The sequence below is a fragment of the Bos grunniens genome, chromosome 29, assembly GCF_055505025.1.
Source record: "Bos grunniens cultivar Pamir isolate PY7600 chromosome 29, Bosgru_T2T1.0, whole genome shotgun sequence".
In the NCBI taxonomy this organism is placed as follows: Eukaryota; Metazoa; Chordata; class Mammalia; order Artiodactyla; family Bovidae; genus Bos; species Bos grunniens.
In genome coordinates this window covers 9,890,887-9,917,310 of record NC_141193.1, presented here as the reverse complement: position 1 = coordinate 9,917,310, position 26,424 = coordinate 9,890,887, and the positions used below count along the sequence as shown (strand labels likewise).

The 26,424-nt window shown below is 54.0% G+C and overlaps 1 protein-coding gene across 1 annotated transcript; it reads right to left on the bottom strand.

Annotated features, from left to right (window-relative positions):
* Nucleotides 1–581: 581 nt before the first annotated feature.
* CHRM1 (cholinergic receptor muscarinic 1) lies at nucleotides 582–12,185 on the bottom strand. The gene is made up of 3 exons (XM_086383399.1): nucleotides 11,603–12,185; nucleotides 11,074–11,166; nucleotides 582–3,050 (listed from the first exon to the last, which is right to left on the bottom strand). Exon 3 carries the CDS (start codon nucleotides 2,972–2,974, stop codon nucleotides 1,592–1,594), a length of 1,383 nt encoding a protein of 460 aa, XP_086239525.1. The 5' UTR covers nucleotides 2,975–3,050; nucleotides 11,074–11,166; nucleotides 11,603–12,185; the 3' UTR covers nucleotides 582–1,591.
* Between the last annotated feature and the right edge of the window lie 14,239 nt (nucleotides 12,186–26,424).

Here is a 26,424-nt window from a genome sequence, read left to right as displayed (position 1 = left end):
CTGTGAACTGTCTGGAAGCCAGGCAGTTACCCTCAAAGTGTTGCTTTGGGGGTAACCCTGAAAGGTCTTTGTGGGTCACTGGGCCCCAGTTTTCCCATCTGTAAATGCGGCTTTGGAGCATTTCTTTTCTCCCTGGGGTGGGGAGTGATGAGTTCCCCTTATGGCAAAGCTGCTGAAGAATATGCTGGGCTATGGGCAGGGGCAATTTATTTCATGGTCCTCCTTCTTCCGGTAGCCAGCTCTGCCCACTACAGCCTTACTCACCTGAGCCGGAAGCTGGGTGCTGGGTTCACAGGTTTCAGTAGACCCAGCCACTTGGTGCTGCTCCTCCTGAGACCACCCTCAGGGCAGTGACCCACTTCTCATGGTCCTTGGACCCTCCCTGCCCCATCCTGTCCTGGCTTACGACCAGGTCCTTAAGGGAGTTCCTTGGCAGTCCAGTGGTTCGGACTCTGGGCTTCCACTGCAGGGGGCACAGGTTCGATCCCTAGTAGGGTAACTAAGATCCTGCAAGCTGCACGGTGTGGCCAGCCGACTGGCGGGGGTGTGAGGGAGGGAACAAAAAGAGCTAACTAACCCAGGGAAGAAGGCCCCTTAGTGGCCGCTGGTTATGTGGCTTTATTCACAGACTCAGCGCTTGCTGAGGTTGGCAGGAAAGAACATCTGGGACCAGGCTGGGCCTGGAGATGAGGGTGGCTGGGAGGCCATGCATGGGTCAGATGGACGAGCACACAGGAGGGAACCTGTGCTGGGCCAGACCAGTGGGGGTTGGGGGCGGAGGCAGGCAGCATGCGGGAGGCCTGGCTAGATCCGAGGGAGCAGATCTACCCAGGTGGTGTCTGTGAGCCAGGGAGGGAGGGTCTGAGGGCTTCTCCAGGGCAGGGTCTGGACAGCAGGCACCCCTGCCCCTCACTCCCAGGGAAATGACTTAGTGGGACAGTCGGGATGCCTGGTGCTCCCTCCTCCTGCTGCCTTGGGGCTTGATGGCGACGGGCCACATCGGTCCCCTCTGGTGTCATTGTCCCGCTGATGCTTGGACATTTGCCTTGGGGGTGACCCACACAAGGACACCTTGGAGAGTGTTCGAGGGCCCAGCGGAGTGCGCTGTGCCTGGGGAGGGAGGGGACGCCTGGGAAGCAGGGATACTCCTTTGAGCCAAGCTTTTCTCTCAGTAGTTGGTGTCAGTTCCCTGCTGGCAGGGGGTGCCATCCTCCACTCGATCCAGGCCAGCTCCTGGGGCCAAGGAGGACCGCTTGGTTAAACCTCCTTTCTCCTGGCCGGCTCTACTGGCTCTGCATGGACTTCCTGCCTGAACACAAACAAGGAATCCAAAGTCCGGATACCCCCTCCCAGGCTTTCTTCCTGGTGAAGAGCCTATTCCCACCCAGAAGGGAACACAAGAACCAGTTCCCCGGGTTCCCCAGTTTGGAAAGTTGGTGGGGTCTCCCTGGGTTGTGCAGGAAGGTGACCTAGGGTCCCCGGAAGCCTGGGGGGGCCCCCCTCCCCGAGCAGGGCCCTGGGTCTGAGGTCACCACCCTTGCCCGATTTCTACGGGGGCTGCCGGGGTGGAGGGATGCAGGCGGGAGGGCCATCAGCACTGGCGGGAGGGGGTGCGGTGCACAGAGCCGGGGCGCTTGGGGATCTTGCGCCAGCGACGCTTGTCCCAGCGGCAGAGCAGCAGCAGGCGGAAGGTGTCCCGGAAGGCCTTGTTGCAGAGCGCGTAGCACATGGGGTTGATGGTGCTGTTGACATAGCACAGCCAGTAGCCCAGCTCCCACAGGGTCTCGGGGACACAGTCCTTGCAGAAGGTGGACACCAGCACCATGATGTTGTACGGCGTCCAGGTGAGGATGAAGGCCAGCAGGATAGCGCTCAGGGTCCGAGCCGCCTTCTTCTCCTTGACCAGCGAGAAGGTCTTCCGCTTGGCCAGTTGCTCCTTCCCACGGGGCTTCTGGCCCTTGCCCGCCCGCTCGCGCCCCTTCCGGGTCGGCCTCTTGACCGTATTCGGGGAGCTCCGGGGCGGCTGCTTGGCGGGGGCCTGCGCCTCGGGGTCCACCATGGGCATCTTGATCACCACCTCGGAGCCAGGCTCCTCACCCTCCGAGGAGGTGAGGGACTCCATGGAGCCTTCGTCCTCCTCCTCTTCCTCCTTCCAGCTGTAGGCCTGGAGCAGCCGGGGGGTCCGGCAGCAGCGGCAGCAGCGTCCTGGAGGGGTCTCTGGGGAGCCTTCGGCCCCCGGCTGGGACCGCTCTGAGCTGCTGCTGCTGCCGCCCCCCTTCCCCGGCGTCTCCGAGCCCTGCAGGGCCGCCAGCTCCCGGGCCCGGTTCTCTGTCTCCCGGTAGATGCGCCAGTAGAGGGCGCACATGACCGTGACGGGGAGGTAGAAGGCGGCCATGGCCGTGCCAAAGGTGATGATGGGCTGGGAGAGGAACTGGATGTAGCACTGCCCGGCCAGCACCGTCCGCTCCCCTACCAGGTACTGCCAGAAGAGGATGGCCGGGGCCCAGAGCACGAACGAAACCAGCCAGGCCAGGCCGATCATCAGGGCTGCCCGGCGGGGTGTGCGCTTGGCGCGGTAGCTCAGGGGCCGGGTCACGGAGAAGTAGCGGTCAAAGCTGATGAGCAGCAGGTTCATGACCGAGGCGTTGCTGGCCACATAGTCCAGGGCCAGCCAGAGGTCGCAGGCCAGCGTGCCCAGAGCCCAGTGGCCCATGAGCAGATACGTGGTGTAAAGGTTCATGGAGAAGGTACCGATGATGAGGTCGGCACAGGCCAGGCTCAGCAGGAAGTAGTTGTTGACCGTCTTGAGCTCCGTGTTGACCTTGAAAGAGATGAGCACCAGCAGGTTGCCTGTCACCGTGGCCAGTGACAGGAGGCCCGTGGTGATCCCGATGAAGGCCACTTGCCAGGGACCCTTTCCCGGTGCCAGGACGGTGATGTTGGGGCTGACGGCAGGTGGCGCTGAGGTATTCATGGTGGCTGGGTGGAGTAGGGGAGGCAGCCCCTTCCTCTAATCACAGGACGGGGCTTCCTCAGGGGCCGGTCATCACCTGAAAAGAGAGGACATGCGCTTGGGTTGGGCTGCAGGACGCCTCCCAGAGCCTGGAGTAGAAGGTGTTGGGAGCACAGCCACTGCCCTCCCAGAGCGGCAACCAGACAGCGTCACACCATCCTCACTGGTGCCCACGCCTGGTCACTTAGAATGCACTTTCCCAGCCACCAATGGATTTACCAGCGGCCTGAGGGGGAGGGGATGGCTTTGGCATCCAGAGATCTGAGTCCCCATTCCAGCTTCACCATTCAGACTCCGAGCCTCAATTTTCTCATCGGGAAATTGCTGCTAATGCTTGTCTAGCTTAACTCATGCGGCAGGAGTGGGGAGACTGGCGTACATGGGACTGCCACATTTTCAAAGCATTTCAGTCAATTTTATTAAAGCTTTCATTTTCTGAGTAGTTACTACATGCCAGACACAGGGCTAAGCGCTTAATTCAATTACCTAATTTAATTGTTGAACATTCCAGACTTCCCTGGTGGCCCAGTGGTTAAGAATCCACCTGCCAATGCAAGGGACATGGGTTCAGTCCCTGGGGGAAGAGGGGCACTAAGCCCACGCACCACAACTAGAGAAGCCTGTGCAGCTGCAGTGAAGACCCAGCACAGCCAAATATATATATATATATATCTCTAGCATTTGTAGGAGGAAGGTCTCTTATGACCCCCATTTCACAAAGGCAACCGTGGTTCCAGCCGGCTCTATGGCTGGGCCATGGCGACACAGATGGTGTGTGATCAGAACCCACTTCCCTCGCTCACTTTCAGAGTGTGTGAAGATCCAGCAGGATTCTTCCGTGAAACAGGGAGTGTTGAGAAGGCGGGGGGCGGGCAGGGGTCTCCAAAGAAGAGAGAGGGAAAGAGATACAAGCAAAGGGGCGTGGCACATGCGCGCACGCGCAGTTTGGGGCTGGAGCAAACACTTATGAGGGCATCAGGGGAAGTTGACCCAGGCCCAGACGCTCGCTCGCCTGGTGATGGAAAATCTGGAGTAAAAGCAAGCAGCATAGGCGAGGGCCTCAGCTCCCACATAAGCGGGAGTTTGGTGACAGATGTAGTGTGCGAGGCCACAGCTGAGTGGAGGGCAGCAAGGGGAACAGGAAGATCCCCCAGACTGCCTGAAGCTGGAGTCCAGCCCGGGCACTAAGGGTGGGTAGAGAGAAAAGCCATGACTCTTAGCGACCACTGGCCTGGCAGAGGCCCAGCCGCTCAGCCCCGGCCTTGCTGCTGGATGTTCTCGTTCAGTGCTTCAGACATCCTTCTGTTGGTTGAAGAGACTGGGTCTTCTCCTACCTTCAGGGCCGGTATCCTTGGAAAAATTCCAAGGGAGAGACGTTGGGCAGGGACCCAGCAAGCCCTGGTGTTCCTGGGGACCTGGTCTGTGATGAGGAAACTAGAGTCTGTGAGAGGTCACTGGTGAGGGATGCCTTGGTGCTGCGTGGCTAGGGGTGTCTGTGTGACAGCAACTCTCAGGATGAGGAATTCAGAGTGTGACAGAGCAAGACAGGCTGTGGCTGTCAGTGCTCCTGCTCCTGGGTCTTGCACATGACGGGGCACAAGGGGAAGTCCTGGCTGAAAAACCTGGGCTCTGGAGTCAGACTGTCTGCATTTGAATCCAGGCCATACCATGTACTGGGTGTGTGGTCTCCTCTAGCGATGCCACTGCTATATGCCTGGGTTTCCTTAGCTGACAAATGGTAATAATGCCTGTCCCTAGCTAATGCTTGCGGAATTATTGCCTGGCTTAAAGAGTAAATGGATGTCAAGTGCTTAGAATAGCCCTGGTCCATGGTTCCCATGAACACAGCAAGGGTAGCAACAAGGGCTCCCTCCTGCCCTGAAGTGTCTGCTTCTTTGATGAAAATTTCTAATACTATGGGGAATTCACTGGTGGTTCAGTGGTTAGGGCTCTGCAGTTCCTCTGCAGGGGGCATAGGTTCAAACCTGATCCCTGGTTGGGGAACTAAGATCCCACATGCCACGTCCCCCCCCCAATTCTATGATAACAGCAACTAACAATAACAATGGTCACTGCTATTAGTTAGCATTCCTTAGGGCCAGTCACTACTCAGAGTACCTATGTTCCTTTTTCACTTAACCTTAACAAGGAATCTATGACCTAGGGATTGTTTTTCTTTCCATTTTATAGATGAAGAAACTAAGGCTGAGAAAAACACAAGAATTTGTACAAGATCACACAGCTAAAGTAGGAACCAGGATTGGAGCCCAAGCAGTAAGTTCCAATGAAACTTTATTTATAAAACTGATGGTCAGGTGGTCCAGTGGCTAAGCTCCATGCTCCCAACGCAGGGGTCTTGGGTTTGATCCCTGGTCAGGGAACTAGATTCCACCTGCCACAGCTAAGACCCTGTAGCTAAATATACTACACTACACTTATTTAGTGTAGCTAAATAAGTAAATAGATAAAAATAAATATAAAACCCCCCTGGTTGTTGGCTTAGGAGCCATAGTTTGCCAATTTGAACTAAAAATATTACACTAAAATATGATTTATCTTGCTTACTGAGCTCTGTTGCAACCTCGTCCCTTAATGGAAGTCAGGCAGGAGGCTGGGATCAGACTGTAGGTGCTTGGGCTTTTCCCTGTGAGGTCACTGGTGGAAACTACCCTTGACAGGTAACCCTGAACTATTGTGATCCCTTTGATCATCTAGACTCAGTGCTGTTTGTGCCCGTTGCAGAAATGGAGCAACTGAGGCCCAGAGCAAAAAGAAAAAGGTATTGTGTAGTCTAAGGTCTCCTGGTTCCCAGACTGGGTGCTGGCGTCCACATCCCAAGCCTGGGTGCCTTGGGGGCAGTTCTGTAGCCTCCAGCGGCTCCCTGGGACAAGACCTGAGAAGACTGAACAGAAGAGGAGCTTACAGGCCCAAGCTTACAGGCCTGTACCCTCCGCAACTGCAGGGGTGTGACCAGGCGCTCTGCCACTGTACTTGGCCCTCACACCGCACCAGGGTTAGGACTAGGTGGGATGAGGGAGGCACTTGCTTTGCGTGCAGAATTTAAGTAGATGCCCCAAACTCAGTCATGAAGGAAGTAACATTTTAACGTGACATTTAAAGAATAGAAATCAATGCAAAACATCCATCATGCACACAATTTTAAACTGAGACAGATCCAACCCTGCATCTGCGCGAACACCTCATCGCCCATGCCTCACCCGAATCCTGCTGGCCCTGGTTCTGACCAAACTTGATTTACAAAAACAGGCCGCCTGTGGGCTGTAATTTGCTGTTTGATTTTCAAAACTATTACATTACAATATTATTTATCTTGACTAGTGAGGTATTTTTGTACCCACTCCTTGAATTTTGCTCCAAGGCGAGCACCTCACTCGCCTCACCCTAATTCCTGCATTGCTGATCACAGCCCTGGGTTTGAATCTCCACGCTGTCCCTTCCTAGCTGTGTGATCATTAGCAATGACTTAACCTTTCCTTCCCTGTAGCCCTGCCTCCCTCAGCTGATGGGGATACATGCATGTTCAGTCTTGTCCAACTCTTTGTGACCCCATGGACTGTAGCCAGGCTCCTCTGTCCATGAAATTTTCCAGGCAAGAATACTGGAGTGGCTTGCCATTTCCTCCTCCAGGGGATCTTCCTGGCCTAGGCATCGAACCCGGGTCTCTTGGGTCTCCTGCGCTGGCAGGCAGATTCTCTACCACTGCACCTGCGAAGCCTGCTGATAAGAATGTGCTGTGCTGTGCTCGGTTGCTTCAGTTGTGTCCAATAAGAATAATAGTATCCAAAGTGCTTGGCTCTGAAATGACACTCAGTCAACAGCCTCTGCTATTGTTCCTGACTCCTCATTCTGATCCACTGACTCTCATCTGACTGTCCCCTGCCCTTTCCTCTCCAGATCCTGGCAGAGCCCATCTCTGGTCCCCAGACTGCTCATTTGTCCAGTGGAGGACTGGGACCAGCCTGACATCTGGGGAGATTTTACAGGATCCTAAAACCAGGATTCCAAGATGGCTTGAAAGCACAGGAGAGAATAGCTAAGAACATCCTCACCTATAAAATGGACCAGGTCCTGGAGGGGAGGCTGCCGGGGCTGAAGGCTCACTTAGCTTCTCTCAGCCCCGGACCTGCAGGCTTCAAGGCCACATTCTTTCCTCTTAGCCGACCCTCTGTGCCCCACCTATGAGATGTGAGGGCCTCCCTTCGGGGACAGCTGGGGGAAAGAGAAGGGCAGAGGTTCTGGCAAACTGGACCCTGATTCTTGCCACCGGCTGGACCTTCTGAGCCCTTGGGATGCGGCCCAGGAAGAGAGCCATCTGTGACTTTATCTTTCCTCCACGATCAGAAGCGGGGGTCCTCCCCCAGACCCCTCTTGGACTGTAATTTGCTCCAGAGAAGGTTCCTGGAGGCCTGCTCTGGTCCCTGCTGTATGACCTTGAGCAGGTTTCCTTAACTCCTTACTGGGGGCAATCTTCAATAAGGCAAAGCCTCTTTAAGGCTACTGGTGGGTCAGCAAGATGATGGCTGAGAAAGAATGTGGCTTCCAGAGACCGTGGGTGATTTCCCTGTGGGGAATTCCCTTGGGCTGAAAGTCTGGGTGCCAGGGTTCAGCAGCAGCTCCAGAATTTCTACAGGGGAAGGACTTAGGGTTAGCCCTCTGGTTGAAAGGGGTGTGTGTGTGGTGGAAGCTGTATTGCATAGCATATTCTGTGAAAACATCCATGGGAGTGGGGTGGTTGGTTAGTGGGGATCACAGGGGCTGAGGGGAAGACTCCCCAAGGAAGTCCTTGCATTGCCTTTGCTTCAAGCCCCATCTCTGCTCTTGTCTTGCTGGGTGACCTTGGGTAAGTTCTAGTCCCGACCTGGTATCTTTCTATAGGATGAGTGTTTGTGTGTGAGAGTGTGTGCATTGCTGAGTGAGAATAAGAAACTGGAGTAGGGGTGGGACTTCTCTGGCGGTCCAGCGGTTGAGGCTCTGCACTTCCAAGGCATGGGGCACGGGTGTGATCCTGGTCGGGGAATTAAGATCCCACATGCCTCACAGCACAGCCAAAAATTAAAAAGAAAAGAGAGAAATGATGAGGGTCTTTATGGGGATGGGTTGGGACATCCTCTGAGGGTGTCTGGGATAGAGGAAGGTAGAAAGGAAACAGGAGGCACTTTTCTGCCCAGAACTGTGGCTTCCTGATAAAGGTCTTTGGGAGCTTTTAGTAATATTATCATAGCAACTAATATTTACAGGCTGCTTACTATAAGCAGACATGTCTCTAAGCATTACATAACATGATTTAATTGACCTGTTACAAATTCTTGGGAAATAGGTTCTATTATCTTCAATTGGCAAAAGGACCAATGAGGCTCTAACCTGATAGCTCTTCACTGATGCAGTCAGGATTTGGACTTAGGTGGTCTGCCTGCAGCCTGGTGTGCGGCAGTTCACGGGGTCACCAAGAGTTGGATGTGACTTTGTGACCGAACAACAGTCTGCCTCCAGGGCTAACCGCTTGGGTGCCTACTCCAAATGCTGTGGGGATGGGGGGCTCAATGGCCTCCTTGCCTACTTTGACTAGCTTGGCCAAACCCTGGGTTGAATCAATCAATAGGGATGAATCAGTCCTTCCCTGAGAATCTTGTCTGCCTGTGTGTGTGTGCGTGTATGTGACAGCGTGTGTCATCTATCTGGATGACGTACGATCACAGTGCTACGGGAAGGCGGTGGTCCAGCCGTAGCTCTCTGCTTGGCACACAGCAGTTGCTCAGTAAACATCTGTGGAATAAATCCATGGATGTACACGGAGATCTCCTGATTGACTGTAGGACTTTGAGCATGAGGCTGAGCCTGCAGCAACAGAGGGTGGGTGGAGTGATGGGAGTCTGAACTGGCTCCCGAGTACCGTCCCTCCGCTCTGTCCAGTTCCTGTATCCCTTCACCTGCCAGGTCCCTGCCCCCTCTGTGAGACCTTGCCTGGCTTGAAAGGACTGGAGAAAAATCCTCAGGAGCATCCTCAACTGTCAAATGGACCAGGGAAGCCCTGCCCCACCTGCTGCAGGGAGGCCAGGGCAGGACCGGGCTGGGACTGTGCCTTCCAGTGTCGGGGAGGAAAATGTCAGCCTGGGCTCAAAGAGTTAAGGGATGAGGTCAGAGCCTTGAGCAGGGCAGGCTAGCCATCGCCCTGGACCAATCCCCAGGGGCCGGGGATCTGGCTGGTAAGAGGAAGGGGGAGGGGAGAGATTGATGGGGAGAGGGATGCTTGAACACTGGGGCTTCCTGAATCTTACCACTGGTCAAGGAGTGCAGAAGGGAAGGCAGAGAATGAGGGGTGCTGGGGGAGAGATTCAGGGGGAGGAGTGAAGCCATCTTGTGATTCTGGAAGTCGGCAGAACCCTGGCTGGAGAGAACGGACGATACAGGGGAGAAGGAGGTACGAGGTCGGGGCCGTGGGGCTGGGTACCTGGGACCTCACACGTGCAGGGAAGGCAGTCCTCTGGCCAGGCCTCCTGACCCATCCGTCCCTTCTGCAGGGGCCTTAACCCCAAACCAGCTTGTCAGAGGTAGCTCTCCCCACCCCAGGGTTAATTTTTCTCTGAAGATAGCTCTTGACCCATTGAAGGTTTACACAGCTTCCATCTCTGATGTCTGGCTTTGGAAAAGAGGGGGTAAACTGATACACTTTATCACCTTTCCAGGCTCAACAGTCACTCCGGGGGAGTGCTGACTACCCCAGGGAAGGGCAGGAGCCATCAGTTAACTGCTCATAAATGCACGGCTGAGCCGGAAGAGGAGCGTCAGCCTTAGAACCAGTGCCAAATACTCTCACTGTTGATGGACCTTAACCAGTTGCCCAACTTTAGCCGGATCATGTCAGAGCCTGGCAGTTAGCAGGCTGGGCCCCAGAGCCCACTCTGCCAGGTGGCATCAGAAGTACCTGGCCTTCATCCTCCTTTCCGCGTGCCCTCTGCTCTACTCCTTGCGCTCCCCTCCCCATTTCCTTTCTTCTCTCTCCCTCCCTCCCCCATCTTTCTAGGCATCACCATGGCATCACAGCAGAACAGAAACCCAGCGAGATGTTCACCCACCTCTCCCCACCCGCCCAGGCGCCCCAGCTCACAGAGCTCGCTGCTCCCCCCACCCCATCATCCTGCTCATGGAGGTGGGAGTTCAAGGCTGTACTGAGGGTGAGGAGAACGCCCCAGCCAGACCCCTCGATATTCCTTCTGTGACCATGAGCATGTCCCTGCCCCTTCCTCAGCCTCAGTCTCTCCATCTGTACAATGGGGAGGTTCCTTTCTAGTCTGACATGACTTCTGCCTACCCTCTTCTTGACCCTCTGGACTCCTCTTTGCACTTGGGGATCCAGTTCTCAGCCCTCCAGGACCCATCCTAGGAGCCCAGAGTCACATCTTCTGCAGCCCCATTTCATCATTTCCTCCCCTGCCTTCCATATCACAGTGGCGATCACAGCTTGCCCAGTGGCTGAGGTCAGGGGGCAGAGAACCAACTGTCATCTGACAGCTCAGTGAGCAGCTGATTACCCAGGGGCAGGAGACTGTCCAGCTGCAGGAGACAGACTGACTCCTTCCGGCCATTTGGGCAGGAGGCCCTGGGTCAGCCTGGGCAGTGCTGCAGGTATGTTTTCTGGGAAGCAGTGACTCTCCACTGGCACTGATAACCCCCCAAGCAGCACCTGTCGGAGTGACCAGATGAAAGCTGCCCACCCCCTCCCCAGATGCCAGCTCAGAAGCTGGCACTCTGCAAGAATCAGAGTGCCTGGCCTCCAGCCCATCCCCACATTGTGAAGTCTGGGGGTCCTGGGATGGGTAACTGGCATGGGTGCCCATTCGTATCAATGCATTACCTGGGTATAGGGCTGTGATCTGCCCTGCGGGAGCCCAAGGTACTACGGACATAGGGAGGGCCCTCTGGGCTCCTGGACACATCAGGACCATGTTCCCTGGCCGGCGTGGCTGTCCATGTGCCCGTGTCCCCCAGGAGCCCTGGAGCTCTTGGCCTGGTCTCCTGCTGGTCTCTGGCCCGGCACCCACCTTGGCATCCCGCTTGTCCATCTGGCCAGCAGCCTGGTTCAGTCCATCGTGGAGGGGCTGAAGGTGGATGGGGATGGTGGGAGTCAGGGTTCCCTGAGGGAGGAGAGGAGGAGGTTCTGAGACTGGCACCCCAGTCGGGGGGGCGGTCAACCTCCCAAAAGATTCTGGTGGCAAGGGCTACCTCTTGGTCCCCTGCCCTCCCTACACTGTCTCTGGGGCTTGGGGGCTCTGCCTGCTGCATGGCAAGCTGATCCCTTCTGGGCTCCGGGTCCAGAGTTCTAGGGGCTCCCCAGCTCCTTTTCCAGCTGAACCCCAGAAAAACATTAGGTGTATCCACCAGAAGCCAGGAGATGGGGTACTTGGAGCAGCGTTGCAGAGCCTTGGCCTCTAGACCCCTCCCTGGCCCCCTCCTCTCTCTGGGGTCCCTCCTCATTTCCTTCTAGTCCTGGTCCCTGCCTTGCTCGAGGACCCTGCTTCTACTGCCCCCACCTCAGTGGAGCCCCTCCCAAGCCCTCTCAAACATACTCACCATGGGGCTGGAGAGGGGTCTGAAGGGTCCTCAGCCCTGCTGTCTCTCCGGGGGGCTGGCGGCGTCTCCAGGGACCCAAACACCTGGCTCCCGGGGGGAGCTGCGCCCTGTGCTGGCAGCCGGAGAGGCACAGCCGGTGATTGGCATGTCCCACCCCCTGGCACGCCAGCCTTGGGGGGGAGGGAGGAAGAGAAAGAGGGAGGGAGGAAAGAGAGGAAAGGAAGGGAGGGGGAGCTAGAGGGAAGCCTCGGGCAGCGTCCGGGGTTACAGTGGGCCCTGGAGCGTGGCCTCCTTCTCCACTAGGGCACCCAATTCCAGCTCCTACAGGTAGGGTGCAGGACAGGAGGGAGATAAGCCCAGGAAGGCTAAAAGTCCAGAACGGGAGAGAAGGCGGATACAGGGAGACAAACACCCACACCCAAAGCACACAGGCTCGGCTGCACACACACACACACACACACACACACACACACACACGAGCTCACACACACACTCTCACAAAGGCACACTTCCCCCACCCAGCCTTAGAGCCCCCAGCCTGCTGTACCAGGCCGGTCGGTGTTCACATGCCTGTTTCCCCAGCACACACGCCCTGCCCCCTTGCACGTGCCCACGCGCCCACCCACCCAGCCCCACACCCTGCTCTTTCTCCCTGCTGGGAAGGAGCTGGATTCCTTCTGTTTGGAAATGACACATTGGGCCTCACGTGAGAGGCTCCAACTTGGAACAAACCCAGAGGGCTGGCGCGCGCACCCCGGGCTGAGGGCTGAGCGGCCGCCGAGCCCGAGCCCGCGTGCTGGTTTTCTGTCTCCGCTGCACAGCCGGGTGTGAGGGCACATGGGTGAATGGTTTGCGGGGATGATTGTGTGTGTGGGGGCATGTATACCTGCTCCATGCGTTGCTGAGTGCCCTGCACATTTGTGTCCCTGAGTACGCATGTCACCGTGCAGCCGGTGGAAACGCAGGTGTCGCCCCATGGGTCTGAAGCCAGGACGTGTGTCTGTGTTCGGTGTGTGTATGAGTGTTGCCCAACTGTGGAACTTGCTAATTCTGACAAGTGAGGCAGCCTCTACCTCTCTGCCTGTGCCACCCCCAGCTTCCACCTGGAAGACAGACAGACAGGCAGACAGACAGCTCTCCTCCCAGCCTGTCAAACTCTGTCTCCCCTGACTCCCACTTGGGGCTCACAGGCGTGCCCCTGGCAGGTGGCAGGCTGCCCTTCCTTCCCCCCACCCTCCGGGAGCCCCACTGCTTGGTCAGCACTGCGTTCCCCCCCCCAACCCCCCACCCCCCAGGCTGGTTTGGATTTCTGTGTTGAGTTTCCTCAGAGATAGAACCCCTGGGGACCTTTTGCCATAGAGACTTGGGTCGTACCCAGTCCTCACCTGGTCCTAGAGACCTCCTGGGGTGCTGGCCACAGAGCAGAGGTGGGGAGGCTACTGCTGGGTCCTTTGCTTCCCTGGGCTGTGCTGAAGCCCTGGGGTGGAAAGCCGGAAGGACCAGGATCATCTATTCGCAGGATGTAGATGAGAAAACCAAAGAGCAGAGGTGGGTTTAAAATGTGCTTGGCAAGTGTTTGCACTCAGGTCCCTCAGCTCTGAGCTCGAAACTCTGGAGGGGCTGGGGGACGGTGTGTGGTTGGGAACTGCCCTACCACTGGCCCCTTGCCCTTCCCAGCATCCAGCACCCCTCTCAATCCTGATGCCTGAGGGTAACCTGGGCTTCCTCAGGCCGGAGCCCCGGTTGCCAATGGAGTCAGGTGGAGCGGAAACTCTGGTCCCTGGGGTGCGGCCAGCCACCATCGTGCCTCTGGTGGGTGGGCACACGTGGCAGGTACATGTGGGGGCATCTCTGCTTCTCAAAGCCAGCTGCGCCTAGAGCAAGCACCCAGGCTACCTCCTCTCTGAAGTCCAGGAGACCCTGCCGCTTGGAGAGGAATCTGAGCAACCCCCTCCCACTCCGGGGTCAGCCAGCCGGGCAGGGGAGGGTCAGAACTCGACCAGTCCCTGCCCGTGGGCGCGGATACCCGCTGCCCCCTGCTGGACTGCGCTCCATTTGCGGCGGCGGCTTGTGCGCGCGGTGGGGCTGCGTGTACTTGTGCGCGTACACGTGGCTGAGTGTGGGGGTGTCAGGCCTCCACGCTCAACATCCATTTCCGAGTCTGAATCAGGCTCTCTTCTTGCCCCCTCCCCCCAAGCTCCTTGGTCTCCCTTTTCTCTTCTCCCACCGCCTCTGCACACGTCCCTTTAGAAATAAAAACACTTATTTTGTAGGCGGGAGAGGAGGGTGACCAGCTTTCCCTTGCCTCCTCCTGGGTGCCCCTCTCTGTCCCAAGAGATTTGTTTGCTCTTTAAGTCCGTGCAGCCGCGGAGGCAGGGGGGTGACGCCCTCCGCCCCAGCCCACCCCCGATTGTATGTTCTCGGCCCCAGGCTTGGCTGAGTCCGCTTACCAGATGGGGAAACTGAGGCAGGAAGGGAGAAGGGAGGTAGGGCCGGGAGAAGCTCTCCTACCCGGCTCTCTCACCGCCCCCGCACCCGCGCCGGATTTAGCCGCAGGGAGGCTGGGAACATTGTCTTTATTTTAAGCCACCGAGTGCGGCACGAACGCGGCTGCTCGCGACAAAGGGCTCGGCGAGGCAGCGGCAGGCGGCGCACGTGGGGGTCCAGCCCCGCCCCCGCGCGACCCTCAGCCGCAGTCGGACGGCCGGGCTTGACCTCGGCCATTTCCCTTTTCTGGCCTTTCGGGCGGGATCCCTGTTCGCACAGGCTCCTGGCCGTTGCTATTTTGGTCGCCTGGCCGAGGATTCACTCACTCCTTTAGGCCACCGGGGGAACAGGGGGTCGTCCCGGAGGGCCGGGTTCCTCTCTCAGCCTCCTCTCCTGGAGGAGGAGAGAAGCTGCCCTGGGTGGGAACTAGCTCTCCCGCTCCCCAGTGGAGGCGCCCTGAGCAAGTTAGGGCCCCCTCTACGTCTGTTTCATCATCACTCAGGGCACTTAGAAATACTTCCCTGACGGCGCTGTTTGATCGCCAGTTGCAGGTTAAACCTGGCACTGGCGTTTGTTACAAGTGAAAGCCATTATCATTGTTATTTATAACTCGTATTGAGCACTTACTAAGTGTCCGGTACTGTTAAGGGCTCTTAATTAACTAGTTTTGTTTCTCACTGCAACTCCCAGAGGGAGCTTCTATTATTATTCCCATTTTACAGATGAGTAGAGGTATAAGCAGCTAGCGTGCCAGGGGGTTTCACGTAGGATGCGGTCAGCGTGCCTGGGGCGGTCCGGGGACTGGGGTCGCGGAGGGAGAGTGAAGGCTTCAGGGATGTCAGAAACCGGTGACAGCATTTGTAAAAATTCGAGGATCTTGGCTGAAAGCCGCGCGCCGATGCGGGAAGGAAGTGAGCGCTGCGGTCCTGCTGTGCGCTCGCAGCCCCTCAGCTTAGCCTTCACCCTCGGCTTGAAGCCACTTTAGCAACTCAAACCGAGATAAACTTGCCGCTTATCAGTGCTGCTTCCTGCTCTGGGAGAAGGTGGCGGAGTGGGCGGCCCTCCCAGCCTCCACCAGACCTAGGGTTGGTCCTCAGCGCCCTCTGGAATGCACCTGGGTTGGTGATCTCACCGGTGGTGGGAAGGGGCCTCCATTCCCAGAGGGCAGGCAGCCGGTCGTCCTGGGGGTACGCTTCCTTGATATGTTCCCCCCACCCCGACCCCCACTGCTTTAGGCCCTCAGCCTCGTTACCCTCTCCCTCTCACCTTCCGTGCGGAGGGACTAATTCCCAGATTTAAAAGATGGAGGAGGCCTAGAAAGGTGCCCCTCCCGATCCCCTGCAGTCCCTGCAGCCCAGGGGGCTGGAGGAAGGTGACTTCTACAAAGGCATCATCTTGGACAGGAAATTGGGCTTTTCCCAGTCTAGTTGCAAAGATAAGGCCTCTTAGGAACAATCTCCCCTTCACCTACTGGGGGCTTCACCTCCCCGGCATGGCTCTGTTCTGGGAGCCTCGGGGCAGGCGGAGGGCCCACAAAAGCCCAGCGCCGCCTGTCAGCTTCCAAAAAAGGATGGAGTCTGGCGACCCGAAGAGTGGCGCCTCGCGCGGCCTGAACCTGCAGGGGCGCTGCCTAGTCCTCACGGCCGGTGGGGTCGAGTTAACCGGGCGCCCGGGGTCGGGCGGTGATTGTTGGGAACCGAGGCAACGCATCCTGGGCGAATCTCTGGATCCCGGTGGGACTGGGGCGCGGGGAGAAGCTGCGTTCCCTCAGGGCGCGCGTTAGCGTTCCCTTGTTCCGTCTGTGAGGACCTCGGAGTCCAGGTCACTTGCTGCCGCCTAGGAGCTGGACGCACTGTGGCCGTGCGGCCGGGACGGAGGAAAGACGCGCTTTCCGCCGCACGATGGAGGCCCGTGCTTCTCGCGCAAATCTCTGTGGCCAAAAGCAGCTCGAAAAATCGGATTAACAGCATCGACTTTGCTACGCTTGGTTAATGGACACCCGGCCCCATGTTTTCACGCCACACGGTATAGGGGCCCCGGCCCGGGCCCAGGACGACGTGAGGGTGCTGGAGAGAAGTCAGGTCGAGGTGTGGGCAGAATCTTAGGGCGGGATCCCGGCCCTGAGGTTTTGATGTACAAGGCTTTCCCCAAACTCTGTGTAGCTGAGTCCGAGTGCCCAGGGAGTGGCCGGGTGAGGCAGGACGGATTTCGGGGTTCCCTGCTCCCGACCCAGCTAAATTTGCTTCTTTTCCTGGTAACACCCTTCCCTCCGACTCCGACTCCCGAGGGCATGTACTCTGTCTTCGAATTTCCCACCGAGGCGGAGACCGAAGCTCGAAGCCCACGAAAGCGAGGAAAGGGACGGAGCCAGGCGAGTGGAACCTAAGCCGGATCCCTCTCCCACCCATCTCTCGGCGAGACCCTCGCCTCGCACAGGCGCAGCAAGTCCATCCGTGGCAGCGGGCTGCTCTTCACTCTCCGATCCTCCGTCCGGGTCCTTGAACTCAGTACGCGCTGCCCGGGCCGCTCCAGTTGTACCCACCGCTCTCTGCAGTTCCCGCTGCGCCCTCTAGCGGCCAGCGCTGCTTCTTGCCTGGGACCGGGGCGCCGAGAGGCCTGGGTGCTTGGGGCTGGTGCCCAGAGCGTATTTTCCTTCGCGGGGGAAAGAAATGGTAGTACATATTCCTTCTTCATAGACTACGGTGAAGACTTTTCGTTGGCATGGGTGAGTAAAGGATGGTGCAGATCTAGCTCTAGGAAGAAATAGGAGTTGGGTACCTTGCTTGCATGGTGTGATCACTGACCTAGAGCCAGACATCCTGGAATGTGAAGTCAAGTGGGCCTTAGAAAGCATCACTACGAACAAAGCTAGTGGAGGTGATGGAATTCCAGTTGAGCTATTTCAAATCCTGAAAAATGATGCTGTGAAAGTGCTGCACTCAATATGCCAGCAAATTTGGAAACTCAGCAGTGGCCACAGGACTGGAAAAGGTCAGTTTTCATTCCAATCCCAAAGAAAGGCAATGCCAAAGAATGCTCAAACTACCGCACTATTGCACTCATCTCACGCGCTAGTAAAGTAATGCTCAAAATTCTCCAAGCCAGGCTTCAGCAATATGTGAACCGTGAACTTCCTGATGTTCAAGCTGGTTTTAGAAAAGGCAGAGGAACCAGAGATCAAATTGCCAACATCCACTGGATCATGGAAAAAGCAAGAGAGTTCCAGAAAAGCATCTATTTCTGCTTTATTGACTATGCCAAAGCCTTTGACTGTGTGGATCACAATAAGCTGTGGAAAATTCTGAAAGAGATGGGAATACCAGACCACCTGATCTGCCTCTTGAGAAATCTGTATGCAGGTCAGGAAGCAACAGTTAGAACTGGACATGGGATAACAGACTGGTTCCAAATAGGAAAAGGAATACGTCAAGGCTGTATATTGTCACCCTGTTTATTTAACTTATATGCAGAGTACATCATGAGAAACGCTGGACTGGAGGAAACACAAGCTGGAATCAAGAAAATATCAATAACCTCAGATATGCAGATGACACCACCCTTATGGCAGAAAGTGAAGAGGAACTAAAAAGCCTCTTGATGAAAGTGAAAGTGGAGAGTGAAAAAGTTGGCTTAAAGCTCAACATTCAGAAAACGAAGATCATGGCATCCGGTCTCATCACTTCATGGGAAATAGATGGGGAAACAGTGGAAACAGTGTCAGACTTTATTTTTCTGGGCTCCAAAATCACTGCAGATGGTTACTGCAGCCATGAAATTAAAAGATGCTTACTCCTTGGAAGGAAATTTATGACTAACCTAGATAGCATATTCAAAAGCAGAGACATTACTTTGCCACCAAAGGTCCATCTAGTCAAGGCTATGGTTTTTCTAGTGATCATGTGTGGATGTGAGAGTTGGACTGTGAAGAAGGCTGAGCGCCGAAGAATTGATGCATTTGAACTGTGGTGTTGGAGAAGACTCTTGAGAGTCCCTTGGACTGCAAGGAGATCCAACCAGTCCATTCTGAAGGAGATCAGCCCTGGGATTTCTTTGGAAGGAATGATGCTAGGGCTGAAACTCCAGTACTTTGGCCACCTCATGTGAAGAGTTGACTCATTGGAAAAGACTCTGATGCTGGGAGGGATTGGGGGGCAGGAGGAGAAGGGGACGACAGAGGATGAGATGGCTGGATGGCATCACTGACTCGATGGACGTGAGTCTCAGTGAACTCCAGGAGTTGGCGATGGACAGGGAGGCCTGGTGTGCTGCGATTCATGGGGTTGCAGAGAGTCGGACACGACTGAGCGACTGATCTGATCTGATCTGACCTTGCTTGTAGCGCTTGCTACTGGCTACCGAGTTTGTAAACACTTCATTTGTTGTTGTTCAGTCGCTCAGTCCTGTCCAGACTCTTTTCGACCCCATGGACTGCAGCACGCCAGGCTTCCCTGTCCTTCACCAACTCCCAGAGGTTTCTCAAACTCATGTCCTTTAAGTTGGTGATGCCATCCAATCATCTCATCCTCTGTCATCCCCTTCTCCTGCTGCCTTCACTCTTTTCCAGCATCATGGTCATTTCCAATGAGCTGGCTCTTCCCATCAGGTGGCCAAAGTGTTGGAGCTTCAGCTTTAGCATCAGTCCTTCCAGTGTATATTCAGGATTGATTTCCTTTAGGATTGATTGGTTTGATCTTGCAGTTCAAGGGATTCTCAAGAGTCTTCTCTGCACCACGGTTTGAAAGTATCAGTTCTTTGGTGTTCAGCCTTCTTTATGGTCCAACTCTCACATCCATACATGACTACTGGAAAAACCATAGCTTTGACTAGGCAGACCTTTGTTGGTAAAGTAATGTGTCTGCTTTTTAATATGCTTTCTAGGTTTGTCATAGCTTTTTTCCCAAGGAGCAAGTGCCTTTTAATTTCATGTCTGCAGTCACCATCTGCAGTGATTTTGGAGCCCCCAAAATAAAGTCTCTCACTGTTTCCATTGTTTCCCCATTTATTTGCCATGAAGTGATGGGACCAGATGCCATGATCTTTGTTTTCTGAATGTTGAGTTTTAAGTCAACTTTTTGACTTTCCTCTTTCACTTTCATCACGAGGCTCTTTAGTTCTTCACTTTCTGCCATAAGGGTAGTGTCATCTGCAAATCTGGGGTTATTGATATTTCTCCCAGCAATCTTGATTCCAGCTTGTGCTTCATCCAGCTGCTGCATTCATAAACACTTTAGTGCACTTTCTCATTTAACCCTCCTAATGGCTCCTTGATACAGGCACAATTATGACCTCCCTTTTGACTTCCCTGGTGGCTTAGATGGTAAAGCATCTGCCTACAATGCGGGAGACCTGGGTTCAATCCCTGGGTCGGGAAAATCTCCTGGAGAAGGAAACGGCAACCCACTCCAGTATTCTTACCTGGAAAATCCCATGGACAGAGGAACCTTGTAAGCTACAGTCCATGCGGTCACAAAGAGTTGGACACGACTGAGCAACTTCACTTCACTTTTACATACAGAAAACTGTGGCCCACATCTTGTTGAGAACTCTTTAGGTGATTTCTAAGACACAGGATATCACGGAAACTGCTAAGCCAGTGTTTCTCCAGTCATTCATTCTGTTGTTCCATTTATTTAGCAAACACACAGGCCCAACTGTATGCAGGCACTGTTCTCAGTGTTTTATGTGTTTTCACTAATTTAATTTTCATAGCAACCTGAAGAAGTAGGTAGAATTATTGTCCCCATATTATAGATGAGAAAACTGAGGCACTGAGAGGTCCAGTCATCTGTTCAAGGTCACATGGCTAGTAGGTGCCAGAGCTTCCCAATCATCACTTTTGCCCTATCCTAAAGATCCCTCAAATGTCAATGTCGGTGTATCCATATCTCTTCTTTCCTTCTCATCCATTTCCCTGGGCTGTGGGGCAATCAGCTTTTCTGCCACGGTCTAACACAACCCTGGCCCCGTGGCCCCCCTTCCCTGCCCCCTTGGCGCCTCCTGCCAGGCCCAGCACTGAAAGAGGCCTGACCAGGGAAGGGATTGATGACTCTGAGTGGACCTTGGAGGCCGCCTGTTTACTCCGCTGGCCAGCACACGCTGTGATTAACCGTGCACAATCGAGTTAGAACCTGTAGCCCCAGGGCTGAGGCCAGTGAGGGGGAGGGGCCTGCCGGCTCCAGCTGCCTCTCCCTTTCCCTGGGGCACTTCAGGGGTTGGCTGCAAGCTGGAGCCCCCTGGAGAAGGGCGTGTGCCCCACCAGCAGTGGTAGGGAGCACACAGTCCTCAGGGGTGGGGACCAAACTTCCCCACCCTGCTTCCTCTTCCCATAAAGGATCCGAGGCTCAGAAAGGGAGCGGTTCGGTGTGTATCAGAGAAGTGAAGTGAAGTCGCTCAGTCGTGTCCGACTCTTTGCGACCCCATGAACGGTAGCCTACCAGGCTCCACCGTCCATGGGATTTTCCAGGCAAGAATACTGAAGTGGGCTGCCATTTCTTTCTCCAGGGGATATTCCCATACCAGGGATCGAACCCGGCTCTCCTGCATTGCAGACAGACGCTTTACCATATGAACCACCAGGGAAGCCTTTTTCAAAAGGAAACTTCTAGCAGAAAATGGCAGCCGTACAGGAAAGGAGGAAGGAAGGCTGGGTCTGGGTCTGGCTTTTGGATGGTGGGTCTCAAGCTGTGTCACTTCTAGGGTGAACATTTATCTCTGTGTTTTCCTCCTAGGCACGTGAACCTTTCCACTGAGCATATGCCCTGCCTGCTCTAGCTTCCTGCCACCAACAGCCAGTGGGGTGGCTCTGTAACCTACCTGGGGTAGAGGAAGACAGGGATAAAAGCCCACCTCCAGCTTAGCCCTCCTCCTTTACCCAACAGTCCAGGGATAGGTCTCCAGAGTTGTCACCCCGTGCTGTGTGCTGTGCTTAACTAAGGTGTGTCCGACTCTTTGCGACCCCATGAACTGTAGCCCGCCAAGCTCCTCTGTCCATGGGGAGTCTCCAGACAAGAATATTGGAGTGGGTTGCCATGCCCTCTTCCAGGGGATCTTCCCAACCCAGGGATCAAACTCAGTTCTCCTGCATTGCAGGTGGATTCTTTACCATCTGAGACCCCAGGGAAGCCCAGTACTCCCTGTTAAAAAACCCCACAGTGCAGCCTATGCCGTATCCTACTTCCTCCAGATTGATTATGCAGTCGAGGGAACAGTCTGGAATCTATGCCCAGCACTGTGTTCAACAGTGGGGGGAACAGGAGAAACCAGAGCCCGGAAGCCATGGGATTGGTGAGTGAGTTGAGGAGACAAGATTGATCCTGAGAAAGGTACCAGGGTGGGCCAGAGTCCATGAGCTTCCTGAGCTTAGGGATTAAGGTGAAGAAAGGTAGAGTGATGGTCGGTGGGAGCTGGCCCCAGCGGGGAGGATGTAGGCCTGGGAGGAGGATCTGATTCGCAAGGTTACTTAGTTTTCAGGGCACCAGGATGTTGGAGTCAAGTTGGGGGCCCAGGCGAGCACACCTTGTGGGGAAGAAATAGTCATGGCTTCTCTCCCAGCCTCAGGCTACCCTTCCATAAATGGAATTGAGGACACAGGCAAAGATGGAATAGATGCACTATCTGGTCCTAGAGGACTTTCCCAGCTTTGATGTTCTTTAAAAATGGGATACCTGGGGTTTTACTCAGCTCTGTCTCTCCTGGTCATGAGATCTTGGGCACATTACTCTCCTTCTCTGAGTTTTGGTAAAGCTGGAAGTAAAATAGGAGGCTAGTCTGGTATACCTCAAAGTTTATTTTGCAGAACATTAGTAGGTGTAAGTTATAAGAAAAAAAGTCTTCCTTGATAAATTAATTAGGCTTTCTTTACTGCAGGAACCTATCAGAGCCTTTATTTTTCACACTCTAAAATTTTTTTTAATTGGAGGATAATTGCCTTACAATCTTGTGTTAGTTTCTGCCATACATCAACATGAATTAGCCACAGTTATACACATGTTCCTTCCCCCTTGAACCTCCCTCTGACCTCCCACCCCATCCCACCCACCAAGGTTGTCACAGAGCACTGGCCTGAGCTCCCTGCGCTGCACAGCAACTTCCCATTAGCCGTGGTTGTTGTTGTTGTTCAGTCGCTCAGTTGTGTCTGACTCTTTGTGACCCCTTGGACTGCAGCACACCAGGCTTCCCTGTCTTTCACCATCTCCTGGAGCTTGCTCAAACTCCTGTCCATTGAGTTGGTGATGCCATCCAACCATCTCATCCTCTGTTGCCCATTTCTCCTCCTGCCTTCAATCTTTCCCAGCATCAGGGTCTTTTCCAAAAAGTCGGCTCTTTGCATCAGGTGGCCAAAGTATTGGAGCCTCAGCTTCAGCGTCAGTCCTTCCAATCAATATTCAGGTTTGATTTCCTTTAAGATTGACTGGTTTGATCTCCTAGCAGTCCAAGGGACTTTCAAGAGTCTTCTCCAACACCACAATTCAGAAGCATCAGTTCTTCGGCGCTCAGCCTTCTTCCTTATGGTCCAACTCTCACATTCATACATGACTACTGGGAAAACCATAGCTTTAAATATACAGACCTTTGTTGGCAAAGTAATGTCTCTGCTTTTTCATATGCTGTCTAGGTTTGTTATAGCTTTTTCTCCAAGGAGCAAGTGTCTTTTAATTTCATGGCATTTTAAATTTACACCTGGTAGTGTATATATTTCATTGTTACTCTTTCAATTTGTCCCACCCTCTCCTTCCCCCACTGTGCCCATAAGTCTGTTCCCTATGTCTGAGTCTCTACTCCTGCCCTTATTAGAGCCTTTGAATGGCAAATGTACACTAAGAATCTCTGAGAGGCAGAGAGGAACATGCAGTGTTTTCCATACTTATTTCATCACAGAAATATTTTTATGTAGAGCATCTTTTAGGACTGGCATCTCAGGAACACACTTGAGTCACTCTGGGCTGGCTTATCTAGAAACGCTCCAGCTCCAACAGGAGATCGTTTTAGGCACTTCCTCCATCTTTCAGGCGTGGGCTTCCTGTCCCTTCAAGGGCTTGTTTCCCTGGCCCCAGCCTTGCCTGGACACTTCCATCTCCTGGCTCCTTGCTCTATTCACCTTAGTATGTTTGTCTTTGTGCTTGGCTTCCTGTGACTTCCCTGGCTCAGTCCTGGAGAGCTCAAACTCCACCCAGCTGCCCCCTTCCCAGATTCTTTCTGGTCACCAGAGTCCTGAAGGGTGCTGCCTGGGCCTTCCTGGCAGGGGTCCGTGTGATGGCTGGCCCATAGCCCTAAGATGTGGTTTCCTGATTCCCAATCCCATGCCCTTGCCTGCAGCCCAGTCCTCAATCAACAGACTTTATTCCTCAGGCCCCTATGAGGTCTCTGGCCCCTCTGGCCTCAGACCCCTGCACCCTGAACCTCAGTTCCTGGCCCCTCTCACTTCCTATCCATGGTTCCAGCCTTTGTCTGTAAATCCATTTCTGGGATTTGGGGTTCTAGGAGGTTAACAGGCAGCTCTTTCCCTCTCCCTTGCTGCAGCTCTTGAGTCTCTGGGCCTGAGCCAGGGTCAAAGGACAGCCAGGTGCCAGAGGAAAGGCAGGGTGGGAGATGAATCCTACAAGTATTTGCAGTGATACCCTGCCCCCCATCGTAAGCTTGGTTCAAGATGAGGGAATGCCTTGGAGGCAAAAGCATAGATTATGAACTAGAACATTCTAGTGAGGCAAGTGGCAAGAGGTGGGGATTTGGGGAGGTAAAGGCAGCGGAATGAGGGTGGTAACCCTAACTCAGCTGGTGGCCCTGGGATGAGACTGGGGACAAAGACTGGTCACAGGGTGGTAAAGACCCATTTTACAGATGTGGGAGCTCAGGCCTTGTGACTTGTGGTAGGTTGGCTTCCCAGGTGGCATTAGTGGTAAAGAATCAGCCCGCCAAAGCACGAGACAGAAGAGACTCCTTTGATCCCTGGGTTGGGAAGATGCCCCGGAGGAGGAAGTGGTAACCCACTCTGGTATTCTTGCCTGGAGAATCCCATGGACAGAGGAGCCTGGCAGGCTACAGTCCATAGGGTTGCAAAGAGTCGGACATGACTGAAGCAACTTAGCACACGTGCATAATAATCAGTCAGTGGCTAGCACCCAACCCCACATTGTCTCCTTGTATTGAGATCTCAATTTACAGTTCCCAAAGTGCTTTCTCTTCATCACTTCTTCCTTCTAGAACTGCTTTCTGTACAGAGCCTCTGAGGACCCCTTCTTGGTTCTCCTATGTCCCTGATTGCTGTTCTTCACTCTTCTTTGCTGATCTTCCTCATGCTCCCACTCTCTAAACTTTGGAAGATCTGGGCTCAGTCCTTGGACCTTCACATCCACTCTCTAGGTTATGTCACCCACACGTTGATGACTTCCAGATTTTATGTCTCCAGCCCAGCCTCTCCTCTGAACACCAGACTCATATATCCAAAATTTCCTCATCTGTAAAATGGGGAAAATGATAGCTCGACGTCACAAGGTTGTTATGAGGATTAAATGAATTAAGACGTGTAAAGCGTTGGAAGAGTGCCTGACTCCGATTGGTACTACGGCTGGAGCTATGATTATTGTTATCGCTGTCATCATTGGTGCCTGCCAGCTCCACTTGGATACCTAGAATAATCTCAGACATGACTCATCCCTAACCCCAACTGCAGGCTTGTTTATCTCAGTAGATGATAAGCCTGTCCTTCCAGTAGCGCAGGCCCTGCACCGTGCAGTCATTCCTGACTTCGCTCTTTCTCTCACATGCATGCATGCTCAGTTACTTGTGTCCAACTCTTTGCGACCCCATGAACTGTAGCTTGGCAGGCCCCTCTGTCCACGGGATTCTCCAGGCAAGAATACCGGAGTGGGTTGCCATTTCCTCTTCCAGGGCATCTTCCCCACCCAGGGATTGAATCCGCGTCTCTTGTGTCTCCTGCATTGGTAGGCAGGTTTTTTGCCACTAGTACCACTTGGGAAGTCAGTCTTTCCCTTACATACTCAAATATAATTTATTAAAAAAAATCCTATTGTCTCTTCCTTGAATATATCCAGGGTACAACCACTGTGGTCTTGGCCAGTGTCATCTCTCACCTGGATAAGTGCCTCCACCCTGGTCTTCCTGCTTCTACCCAGGCTCATTGTGTAGCCTGTCCTCAATACAGCATTCAGAAGCTTCCTTTTTTTTTTTTAAGTCATTTTTTAAAGTTTTTGGCTGAGCCATGTGGCATGCAGGATCTTAGTTCCCTGACCAGGGATCAAAACTGTGTCCCCTGCATTGGAAGTGTAGAGTCTTAACCACTAGACTGCCAGGGAAGTCCATTTTTTGGTCTTTTTTTTCGTTCCTTTTCACATGTAAGTCAAATTGTATCCATCCTCTATTTGAGATGCTCTATCACTTTCTCATCTTTTTCAGAGTAAAGCTCCTGGTCTCAAAAGTACTTGCCAGGCCATTGTGTGATCAGCCTCTTCTTCCTCCTTGATCTAATATCCTGGCACTGCCTCCTTGCTAGTCTGCTCCAGCCAAACAGGACTTGCGGTTTCCAGGAATTGCCAAGCACTTGCTTTTTTTTTTTTTCTTTTATTATTTATTTATTTTATACTTTACAATATTGTATTGGTTTTACCATACATCAACATGCATCCACCACGGGTGTACACGTGTTCCCCATCCTGAATCCCCCTCCCACCTCCCTCCCGGGAAGCACTTTCCTGACTAGAGGTACTGTTACCTTTGCCCAGTAATAGTAAACAAACCATTAGGTTTCTACAAGATAAGGACAATAATGAGGTCATACAAAGGGCTAGGGCTTGGAGTGGTGGCCAGGGCCCTCAGCTCTACAACTGCAAGGAAATGAGTTCACGTAACAGCTGAAAAATTGATGCTTTCAAATTGTGGTGCTGGAGAAGACTCTTGAGAGTCCCTTGGACTGCAAGGAAATCAAGTCAGTCAATCCTAAAGGAAATCAACCCTGAATATTCATCGGAAGGACTGATGCTGAAGCTGCAGCTCCAATACTTTGGCCACCTGATACTAATAGCCGACTCATTGGAAAAGACCCTGATGCTGGGAAAGATTGAGGGCAGGAGGAGAAGGAGGCGACAGAGGGTGAGATGGTTGGATAGTATCATGACTCAATGGACATGAATTTGAGCAAACTCCAGGAGACAGTGAAGGACAGAGAAGCCAGGCAATTGCAGAGAAACCTGCTGCAGTCCATGGGGTCACAAAGAGTTGGACACGACTTAGTGCCTGAACAGCAGCAGCGGCAGCAAAGGCCTGCTATATAGCAGAGGGACCTAGATTCATTATCTTGTAATAACCTATAATGGAAGAGA

Coding starts and splice junctions, on each gene's coding strand:
- CHRM1 (XM_086383399.1), bottom strand. CDS start 2,974: ATGAATACCTCAGCGCCACCTGCCGTCAGCCCCAACATCACCGTCCTG.